Below are 11,613 nucleotides of genomic sequence, written 5' to 3' on the forward strand. Positions count from 1 at the left end.
CACCGAAGAGGGAGTGGAAAATATGAAAAAGGATCTGCAAAAGTTAAGAGGAATGGTCTAATGCCTGGCAACTAAAATTCAATGCAGAGTAATGCAATTGGGGATTAATAATCGGAAGGAACCGTATATGCTGGGAGGTGAGAAGCTGATATGCACGGACGGGGAGAGGAACCTTGGGGTGATAGTGTCCGAAGATCTAAAGGCGAAAAAACAGTGTGACAAGGCAGTGGCTGCTACCAGAAGGATACTGGGCTGTATAAAGAGAGGTGTAGTCAGTAGAAGGAAGAAGGTGTTGATGCCCCTGTACAGGTCATTGGTAAGGCCCCACTTGGAGTATTGTGTTCAGTTTTGGAGACCGTATCTGGCGAAGGACGTAAGAAGACTTGAAGCGGTCCAGAGGAGGGCAACGAAAAGGATAGGAGGCTTGTGCCAGAAGACGTATGAGGAGAGACTGGAAGCCCTGAATATGTATACCCTAGAGGAAAGGAGAGACAGGGGAGATATGATTCAGACGTTCAAATACTTGAAGGGTATTAACGTAGAACAAAATCTTTTCCAGAGAAAGGAAAATGGTAAAACCAGAAGACATAATTTGAGGTTGAGGGGTGGTAGATTCAAGAGCAATGTTAGAAAATTCTACTTTACAGAGAGGGTGGTGGATACCTGGAATGCGCTCCCGAGAGAGGTGGTGGAGAGGAAAACGATGACTGAGTTCAAAGAAGCGTGGGATGAACACAGAGGATCTAGAATCAGAAAATAATATTAAAAATTGAACTAAGGCCAGTACTAGGCAGACTTGCACGGTCTGTGTCTGTATATGGCCGTTAGGGGGAGGATGGGCTGGGGAGGGCTTCAATGGCTGGGAGGATGTAGATGGGCTGGAGTAAGTCTTAACAGAGATTTCGGCAGTTGGAACCAAAGCACAGTACAGAGTAAAGCTTTGGATTCTTGCTCAGAAATAGCTAAGAAAAAAAAATTTAAAAATTTAAATTGAATCAGATTGGGCAGACTGGATGGACCATTCGGGTCTTTATCTGCCGTCATCTACTATGTTACTATGTTTTGCCACATTTCAAAAAAGATATAGTGCAAATGGGAAAAAAAAAATACAGAGAAGGGCAACAAAAATGATAAAAGGGATGAAACAATTGTCATTTGAGATAAAACTTCAAGAGGTTAGAGTTAAGAACACAATGGTCCATCAAGCCCAGTAACCCATTCTTACGGTGGCCAATCCAGGTCACTTGTACCTGACCAAAACCCAAAGATTTGCAACGTTCCATGCTACTGATCAAGGGCAAGCAGAGGCTTTCCCCCATGTCTTAATAACAGATTGTGGACTTTTCCTCCATGAATTTGCCTAAGAAGATACAGCTAGGGGAGGTATGATTGTCTATAAAATCCTGAGTGGAATAGAATGGGTAAACAAATTGATTTGTTTCCTTTTTTAAAAGTACAGAGTCTAGGGGGCACGCCATTGTTTTACGTACAGTCTGTTCTTCGTAGTATGGTTCCCCAACATGTTCATGAACTGCGAAATCGCAAATTAACAAAACATTGAGTCTATGGGGAAAATAGAGGTTAGGTTCCAGCACCTTAAAACCACAGAAAGTGAACAGGGTTAAGTTCCTGCAAGGGACAGCGCTGGCTGTACATGTGATCACTCTCCGGACGCTTAGGGGCCATATTAGAAGCAAAAAAGCTGTTTCTTTTTAAGTGCCAGTCCACGAATACACAAACACAGTGGCACGAATGTAGAATATTGGTTGCAATTGATGGAACTGTGGAAAGGCCAAATTGCACATTGTGAATAATGAGAATGGACTATAGTAGCACATTTAAAACAAATAAGAAAAATATTTTTCACTCAAACTATACTTTAGCTCTGAAACTTGTCAGAGTAAATGGTAAAAAACTAGTTAATGTAGCTGGGTTTAAAAAAAAATTGGTTGGCGAAAAAGTCCATAAACCATTATTAAGTTATGTAACATTTAATAACATAGATTCTTACTACTTTTTGGGAGTCTGCCAGGTACTTGAGACCTAGGCTGGGTTAGATGGACCCTTAGTTTATCCCAGCACAGCAATTCTTTTTCTGTCCTTTTGTTATCTTTGTAGTATTCCTATAAATATTAGTCTGAAAAGCATTCTTTTCTTACTGAGCCTCTTGATCTTCAGTTGTCTTAATTGGGCCTTAGGCCTGTGTTTCAGTAATGCCTGTTCATTGTACGATTCAGTGACTCCCACCTTCTGATGGAAATGCCGCTTTCTTTTTTTCAGGTAAAATTATGAGGCGGATATTGAGGAAGATCGCAAAAAATGATCAAGAACTTGGAGATACCTCAACCCTTGCGGATCCAACTGTCATTACCCAACTATTCAGCAATAGGTGCCAAACTGGCTTGTAGCCTTTCGCTGCAGAAGCATGACATGAAAATGTGGTGCTATACGATAATGCATATATCAACAAGGAAGGGCGTAATGAGTAACTGCGCCACCAAGTGACCTAGCATTCTTTTTCTTTTTGAATCAAGAGTATAAAATGGATTAAACTGCAAATTATGAGGCAGTAACAGAATACCCTGTCTACTGCAAAACCGCCGAACCCAACTCCAACAAACTTGTACCTCTGCAAGCAGAGTTTTACATTAAAAAAAAATAAAAATCAAGGGGAGCTAGTTCAAAGAATGCAGGGAAATTTAAACTTCTCTAACGTAACTCTGCCCACTTTTTTATGCAGGTAAAATACATGTACTAGTGTATGTTCTACAATTCAGGGAGGGACTGCTTTCAAACCACGTTTTTATGGAGGCGTAAGTACACATTTATCCACTTTAAAAAACCTCTTGATTACTCCTTTGGCCAATAAAGTACTCTGTCTTGGTTCTGTGTTTAGATTGTGTGATGGTCAAGCTAAAAAAAAGTAATTCCAGTAATTAACCTTGTTACTTAATGTTTCCCTGGTCTAGCCTACATCTTGGTGTTAAGTGTTTGTGATGATGGTTTAGAATGACTGAGCATTATAACTATAAAAGAGTTCCCAAATCGGTACTAATTTCAGCCAAGTATACAGTACTCCCCCGAAATTCACGGGGGTTCCGTTCCAGGAACCCCTGCAAATTAAGGCAGGGGAGGCAGGAGAGGGGCAGCTGGAGTGCTGGCGGTTGAAGAAAATCACTCGCAGTCTGCTCCAAACGCCTCTTCCTGTAGTAAAGTCGGGCTACACCAATCAGGAGCTGCTTTGACACGCAGCTCCTGATTGGTGTAGCCCACCTTTACTACAGGAAGAGGCGTTTGGAGCAGACCACAAATGAGTGAGTCTGCGATTCGCGAATTCTCAGGGGAACACTAACCCCTTGAATTATGTTGGAGAAACTCATCCTTCAGAAACTCCTTCTGTAGGAGATGACCCTAGATAATGTTAAGCTCTTCAGAATCGGAGCCTTGTCAATATTTTATGATGACCAGGATGGGCCTACTTGAATGAAAGCTGCATATGATTGATGACAATTAGCATTAATTGTGCAAGTCATTGAATGAGTTGGCATTGTGACGTGTTTTAGCACTTGATAAGAAATAGTAGCTTCCTGTTCCCTCCCTCCCACCCAGTACTTTATTTTGCCATGAGGTAGAGTTGGTTGTGTTAAAGTGCTTAAAGCATCTGGATGTTGCATGTAGGTAGGAAATGTCTTTTTCTTTTAATGTCTAAGCTTAAGCTTCAGTGTTTTTATAGGAATCGTCTAGCTTTAAAAGGGAGTTCAAGGGGAATTTTCCGTAGCCCTTTTGTTTTTCATTTTAGAGTAGGAGGCTACCAGTGTGTTTTGCAGAGCTTGTCTAGCAAGCAGATGTAAGTTCATACCTAGCACCTAGGCTTTGCCCAAAACCATGATGGTGTGCAGGCAGCCTTGCTCATCTCAATTACTTCACATCTTCCAGTTTCTTTGGTAATGGAGGAAATAGAAGAGCCAGTGGCATTACCTAGCGGGTGTGCTTCTCCAAGGGGCATTAATGGATAGGCAGGATTGTACCTGTACCAGGAAGGAGATGGGAATGAAATCAAGCACTCTTCATTTGTTTTTAAATCCAATTAGTCATTCCCGGACATTGTAACTAGAAATACTTTATGATCAAATGTCAACACAATTGTGGATATGATTCACGTTTGAATACTGTATGCAGAATGACTTGTGACTTTGAACAAGATTCCGTGAAGTAGACACCAATCCAGTTTGAGCGCTGAAGAGAGGTGATATATTCATTCTGCCTCCGCCAGCGTGTTTTGGCGTGCTGGCTGCCACACGATACAAAATGTAGCCAGTGAGGTTGCTGGATGAGTGAAGATTCAAAACCCTCTTATTCTCAGTATAGAGGGTTTCATTTAAATGGGAGATGCAGGAATTGTTTTAACCAAATTTTATTTACATACATACTGTCTAAAAAAATAAGGACCATCGAATGGGAACCGAGATGCTCTAAATCTCAGCATGTCACTTAGTCTGTTTTGGCCCTTCAACTACTTTAAGGGCTTAGAGCACAGATTCTCAGAGCTAGATTTAGAAGTTATAGCTAAACAACTTCCTACATTTACAAACTTAAGGCAATCTGCATATTTTAAAACTCACCTCTAAGCCTTTTTCTCTATTTTAATGTAGTAATTAGAGCTAAGGGACTACGAGAGATTTGTTCTAAATTTTTGATTTACTTATTCATTTTTCCAAAAGTTTTTTATGCTGGAATTTCCCTGCCCAGGTGGGTTTATGGTGTAAGCTGTGTCCGAGTGTTCACAAAGTCCACCAGTGGGAGGAACAGGATTTGAACCATGGGTCTTCAGCCTGCTGCGCTAACCATGCAGTCAGTCATTTTACTTTTGTAGAGAGGGTTTCAATAGCTCTTTAGTTCCTCTTACTCTAGTCTTGTGGCTGTCCATACGAAAACCGTATGATGCCATCTTGGACTCTTAACCCATTCTTCTCCAGGCTGATCTTGAAGCATTCTCTACTCAGTGGGGTTTTCTAGATTATTGATAATAAATACCTGTGAGAATTTTGCACTTGAATGAACCTAGCCTTCAACTAAAATCCAAATCTCTTGTGGATATCCTGAAAACCAGACTGGTTAAGGTATATTCCAGGACTGGCTTCAGAAACACTGCTTTAACAACCAGGATTCTGCTAATGTTCCCAACATACAAGATGCAGCAGAAAAACCCTTGAAGGGTGTTTTTTTGGCTGATTTTTTCTCTTCCTCCTTCCCTTCACCGAGGGAAGAGGCTCCAATAGGAGCCTGGCCTCAACTCTGAAGTTTACAATTTTCCCCCGTTTGGAGGTCAACCCATTACATTTAGAATGAGTGAAATGTTCCTATTTTGTAGAGGAAAATAGTTCTTCAAATTCTTCCTTGCACAAGGAGAATCTCACAATATATTTATAATATAAAAAAAATAAATCAATCCCTGAGCAGTTGTAATCTTGCCTGTGTTTCTTACCTTTTAATGCATATCATAAACCAGACTCCCTACATCTATTACCTCATGTGGTGCAAACTGCCTTGTGAATATTATTTTCTATTTAAAGAAATGTTACAATAGAGGATGGGAAGCCTAGAGTGAAAACGAACCCCATTACTGCGCTTTAGTGGATAAAGCACATGTAGGTCATTTCTGTCTGTGAGGCTGTTAGGCACTGCTTTTACTTATTCTAGACCAATGGTTCCCAACCCTGACCTGGAGTACCACCAGCCAGTCAGGGTTTTGGGATAGCCCGAATGGAGGTGAGAGACATGCAATGCTATTCAATGCATATTCATTAGAGCTAAGCTGACTGGCTGGGAACCACTGATCTAGACAGCTTTATAAAGACATTTGCCCAGGCTTCCTTAGTGGGCCTACTCTTAGCTGTATTAGTTCAGGAAGTGAAGCGGCTCAGACAACAAATTTGCAGTCTTTGCGCCCCCCAGCCACTGACGGAGAGAGCACCTGTAAAGTATACAAGCTTGTTTCATACATGGACTTAGATGTTAATATATCTCAAGTAAACTAGGTTGTGCACTTCAAAGCAACATGACCCCCAAAAATATTTTCTTTTTTTATTCCAGAGTAGTTTAATTTTCTCTCTGGATTTTTTGCTTTAGAATAAAAGAAATACAGAAACAACCTCTTTATCCATGAATCTCTTTAGTTGTGTTTATAACAGTCTGATTGTCCAAGATAAGAGGCATATTCAAATTTAGTAAAATCTCTCTTTTAATACTGACTTTATATCATCTAAAATCTATATTGCCTATATTTCTTCCCCTAGCATATTTGGGTCTATATATGGAAGTTCTGTTTACAGTCTCTGTCACTTTGAATCTTTTCATGTTCTGAGCTAAATGTCTAATTGGGCTATGGTATGGCTTCTTGTTTAAGGAATAAGTAATTGAAAATCACATAATAGGTGGAGGCTGTTGAAATCTCAAGCTGATGACCTGGCAAAGGCATCTCAAATTTTATTTCCATAGGCAGAAACTGTCATTGGCCCCTTTGCAGCCTCACTTCTGTATTTTGCATTTGCCCAGACTAAGCTGTGTGCTCATTCAATGAAGAGTAGCATATATATATATATTTTTTTTTTTTTGCATACGTTCCTCAGAATGACTTTACTATCTTATGTTGGTGCTCTCCCTTCTGTCAGGGGCAGCAGAGCTACAATCACCTGGCATATCCATGTGACATGGGAGCTGTCCTACAGAAGTCTTGATAATGGAATCTTGTTTGCAATATTTTGGTTATGCTAAGATTCTAAAATTACCTTGTATCTGTTATAGGATGTGGGTTGTTTGAAATAATATCTGCTGTATATTTTTTTTTTTTTAAATCAGCCAGCATACAGTTTTAATTTGAATAAAATCACAAAGATGTGAAAGTAGAGTGGACTAGTTTTTCTTTGGCTGCAATTGCTTCAGTTTTTGTACTGGGAAGAAGCATGAAGGTGCTACCCAGAAACTACTTTTCTATGTTTAAATCTTTTGTTTATTAAACTTGGAATTCACAATTTTAACATTTGCTTCTCATCTCATGTATTAACATCCAAGTAGTCAGAAATTGCATTTCTAAAACAGCTGTGGTGAGTTACCCTTACTAGCATGACGATCCGCACTGACTGACATGTTAACTGCATACATGCCAAGGGGCAGACCAGAGGATCCCAAACCTGTGCTGGGGGCCTCCACTGCATGTAGATCTCCCTCGTGAATATTCATTGTGTATATCCTGAAAAACCTGACTAGCTGGGAGCAACTCCCAGGGCAGGTTTGGGAACCACCGACAGGCCATTTTGGACAGACTTGTACGGTTTGCGTCCCATAAATGGTGATTCAGTATAGGATAGTCTGGGGATGGCATCAATGGCCTGACATTAGGTAGCTATCCTTCAAACAACAGCATGGTTGAATAGGCTGGAGTGAACTTAGATGGCAACTTCAGCAGTTGGAACCTAGTACCAGGTAGACTTTAGTCTATGGCCCAGAAATATCAAAGGAGAGACAAGTTAATTTAATCATGTATTTGTAATGAGAATAACTAATGTGCAGACTGGATGGACCATTCAGGTCTATATCTGCTGTCACCATTCTGAAATGTCCTGTCTAAATTAGATTGTAAGCTCTTGTGAGCAGGGACTGTCTATTGTCTGTTAAAATGTACAGCGCTGCGTACGCCTTTCAGCATTATAGAAATAATTAGTAGTAGTACTCTCTCTGAGAGATCCCACATGCCTATCCCAGGCCCTCTTGAATTCAGACATTGAAGTTAGTGCATAGAGCCTTAGCATTCACAGTCACTGAAACAGGAAACTTAACACCTCCCTGTAAGTATACCTACTGTATGGGGAACATGCTAGAAACACATCCAACAGTTATTGCTAGTTATGTGGAAAATGTTACTTTTTTGTAAAGGACCCATTTCTTATCTCACTTGTCTAGACCAGATGTTTAGGGTTTGTGCTGTCCTGAGAACTATTGAACTGTGATGTCATCACTTAAGAACCCTGTGCAATCCCCTGGCCTCTCAGTATTTCTCAGTCTCCAGCAGGTGGTAGGCTTCCTTTTCATCCTCTAGTGGTCTGGTAGACTTTATTTCCATTTTCTGGGACAGTCATATTTGGGTTTCCTCAAGGTTGGCAAAACTTGACTCACTGCTGCTTTGACCTGAGGCGCCGAACAGTAGTCTTTGCTGAAGTAACTGTTTTTTAGTGTGCGTTTCTGAAGGGAAAAGCAACGGGAGCAAGAATCGGCACAGTGCTCAGGTCCCAGACACTACAAGCACCAGCAGTGAGGGTCGGTTAACGAAATGGCCCGAGCACAGCGACCACACTTTTTGAAACCTGTCGACGAACAGGACATGGATGGGAAGACAGCCATTGACAAATCGAACTCTATGGTGAAAAGAGTCTATAAGGTCCAAGAGGGCCAGAGTCCGTGACAATAAAATAAAAGTACTGTTCTTTCTTTTTTAGAAACGATGATAAGAAACAAATTATGAAAAAATAAAATAAAATCACAATCCACGAGAGCAGGAAAGCAAGCGAAGAAAAATAAACTTCAACAGAAGCTGAAGCACATCTTACTAGCTCCATGGAAATTAGAAAACAGGGACAGCACACCCTACGTCAGGTGGGAAGGCACTCGCGCATGCACAGTTTGGGCTATCGTGAACTTTCTAAAGTCTTAAAGTGGTCCGTACCGGGGCTCCGTTGGTGACGTCACCCATACGTGAGAATATGCTGCTTGCTGGTCCTGGGATAAAACAAATAATGCATTCATTATGAAGATCTGTGGGCCTGCTCCCTAGTGCCTTTGGTAGGAAGCTGTCTTATTTTATGTATTTAGTATACCGCTAAAGTATCAAGGCAGTTTACAAAGACCAGACCAGGACAGAGTTTCTAGGCACACAAAAATAAATCCTGTAAATTATATTTTAACTCACAAAACCCCAGCCAGACAGGGCACAAAAAAGGGAGGCGAGCAGAACAATAAAAAAAATAACCTAGTCAGCACCTTCATAAACAGACATAAAGGGAAGGAGCAGAAATACTAAAGAGAACTAAGATCCAAGGGAAATATTTAATCGAAGACTTGGTGAAACATGAAGACTTTTAAGCAGCTTTGAACGAATGTAACAGTTTAGGGGGGTGAAGAACTTATTTGCATGAAAGAAGATTGGGACTTGGGTGTGATTGTATGTGATGATCTTAAGATGGCCAAACAGGTTGAAAAGGTGACGGCGAAAGCAAGAAGGATGCTAGGGTGCATAGGGAGAGATATGACCAGTAGGAAAAAGGAAGTATTGTATAAGACTTTGGTGAGACTTCATTTAGAATATTGTGTACAATTCTAGAGGCTGCACTTTCAAAAAGATATAAAAAGGATGGAGTTGGTCCAGAGGAAGGCTACTAAAATGGTGCATGTTCTTCATAAGGCGTATGGGGACAGACTTAAAGATCTCAATATGTATACTTTGGAGGAAAGGTGGGAGAGGGGAGATATGATAGAGAGGTTTAAATACCTACGTAATGTAAATGTGCATGGGTTGAATCTCTTTCATTTGAAAGAAAACTCTGGAATGAGAGGGCATGGGATGAAGTTAAGAGGTGATAGGCTCCGGAGTAATCTGAGGAAATACTTTTTTATGGAAAGGGTGGTAGATGCATGGAACAGTCTCCCAGAAGAGACTGAAGTGGGATCTCTCAGAGAGAGGAAGAGATAATGGTTACTGGGGATTGACAGACTGGATGGGCCATTTGGCTTTTATCTGCCATCATGTTTCTATGTTACTTATTTCTATAGCGCTACCAGGCATATGCACCAAAACACGGAAGAGATAGTCCCTACTTGAAAGGGTTTCAGACATGGCTCCACTGGGAATTGGTTCTACAAACGTGTTGCCAAGCACTGAAAACATCCAGAATAAAAGACCTCGTGAGTAAGGAGCAGAATCTTATACTGAGTTTGACTAGAAATAGAAAGCCAATGATGAGTTTTTAACAAAGGAGTGGCAGTATTGTCAAGCCACAATTAGTCCTGCACTAGTTGCAATCTATAGCTAGAATAGTAAAGAATACTGGCCAGGAGAGTGTTAAGAGTAATCCAGTTGACTCAAAATGAGGGCACTCAAGAGTCTTCAAAGCTGACTCATCAAGTGAGGACCTTAGGGATCTGATTTGCCTGATGGACCAAAAAGTAGTCTGACTAGTGCAGGAAATTGAAGGGACAATGATATATCAAAGATAATGCAGCAAAGAAGAAAGCACCATCGTAAATACCTCCAAGGACAAGCAGAAGCAGAGATGGCAAAGAATGCAGATGTGACCACAGATCCAAATAAACATACCATATCATCTCTTGTATCCCACAAATCTCAACAAGGATTCAGTGCGGTTTACAAATCAACTTACCATTAGCCAAGGGAACTAAAAATACTAATACGTCATTAAAAAATTGTTTTTAAGTAGAGAAAAGAAAGGTCTTGAACGCTTTCCTAATCTGATGGTAAGATACAAGCTGTCAACTAAACAGATAAGCTATTCTATATTTTAGGTCCTTGGTAAGCAAATGTAACTTTAAACATATGTTTACAACGAGCATTTATAGCAGAAGGAACATTAAGCCTACATTTGACTCGACATGGCCGTGTTTCAGCACTATGCCTGCATCAGGGTCATACAAGAAAAATAAAAAACATATATATAAAAACTAAACCTACCTAAAATATAATACCTAAGTGAAGGTACAGCTGGTTGCTCTGTCCCGTTTTAGAAGTCTAGTGAAGGGAAAGAGCTTGGCTTTATATCCAGACATGGCACTTTTTTCCCATGTGGTTAAACTTATCAATTGGCCACATCATCCGTTGATTTCCCCCTGGGATTTAAACTGGGTCTTGTCTAGTTTGGTTCACCTCCTTTTGAACCTCTGGATATCACCTTTGAGATGTTTGGGTTATTTTAACAATTTGTTCAGTTAGTTGGATTTTAGAATTAGTCCTTGTCCTGTAGTGAACCTTTTTTGGTCTTCTTTAGGAAGGAAAAGTTTGTGCAGAGACCAGTTTCTTCCTTCCGAAAGTGTTGTCATCCTTCCATCTGAATCAGATTCTCTGTTTTTCAAGATTTTAAAAATGAAGGCGACATATTGAAGAATTACCTGAAGAGTACAGAGGTTTTGTATTCTTTTCAGTGAGTTTGTAAAGGAGAAGTTTATCAAAAGGCAATCACTTGATGGGTTAAAGAGATTACATTGCTTCTATTATATCCTGTTGAAGAATTTCTGAAACTTCATTCTACAATGGGTCAATCTGCTTCTTGGGCAGAACACTACTTAATGTCTTCTCATGAAATTGGCAAAGCATCAATCTGGAATCTGTGTTCTTTCATCCGTCATTACAGATTGGATGTTCAAGGTTGAAATAATGCAAGCCTTGAGGAGAAAGTGTTAGCAGCAGGGATTTCAGTGACTCATCTTTAGTAAATAGTGCTTTGATGGATCTGGACTGGTCTGGTGAGACAATAAGAAGGGTAAATTAGCTCTCACCTGCAAATTTTCTTTCCAGGAGTACCCCCAGACCACTTCTGAATCCACTGTGGT

The 11,613-nt window shown here is 40.4% G+C and overlaps 2 protein-coding genes across 3 annotated transcripts in view; one reads left to right on the forward strand and one right to left on the reverse strand.

Moving 5' to 3' along the window:
• ACSS2 (acyl-CoA synthetase short chain family member 2) overlaps positions 1–2,694 on the forward strand; it is a 55,969-nt gene extending 53,275 nt beyond the window's left edge. For both annotated transcript variants that reach the window (XM_033962980.1, XM_033962982.1), the window contains one exon: positions 2,281–2,694. In XM_033962980.1, coding sequence (XP_033818871.1) covers positions 2,281–2,408 — 128 coding nt within the window. In that variant the 3' untranslated portion in view covers positions 2,409–2,694. The remainder of the gene's footprint in view (positions 1–2,280) is intronic.
• SOGA1 (suppressor of glucose, autophagy associated 1) overlaps positions 1–11,613 on the reverse strand; it is a 119,351-nt gene that overhangs the window by 5,121 nt on the left and 102,617 nt on the right. The window lies entirely within an intron of this gene.

Source organism: Geotrypetes seraphini, chromosome 11, assembly GCF_902459505.1.
Source record: "Geotrypetes seraphini chromosome 11, aGeoSer1.1, whole genome shotgun sequence".
Classification (NCBI taxonomy): Eukaryota; Metazoa; Chordata; class Amphibia; order Gymnophiona; family Dermophiidae; genus Geotrypetes; species Geotrypetes seraphini.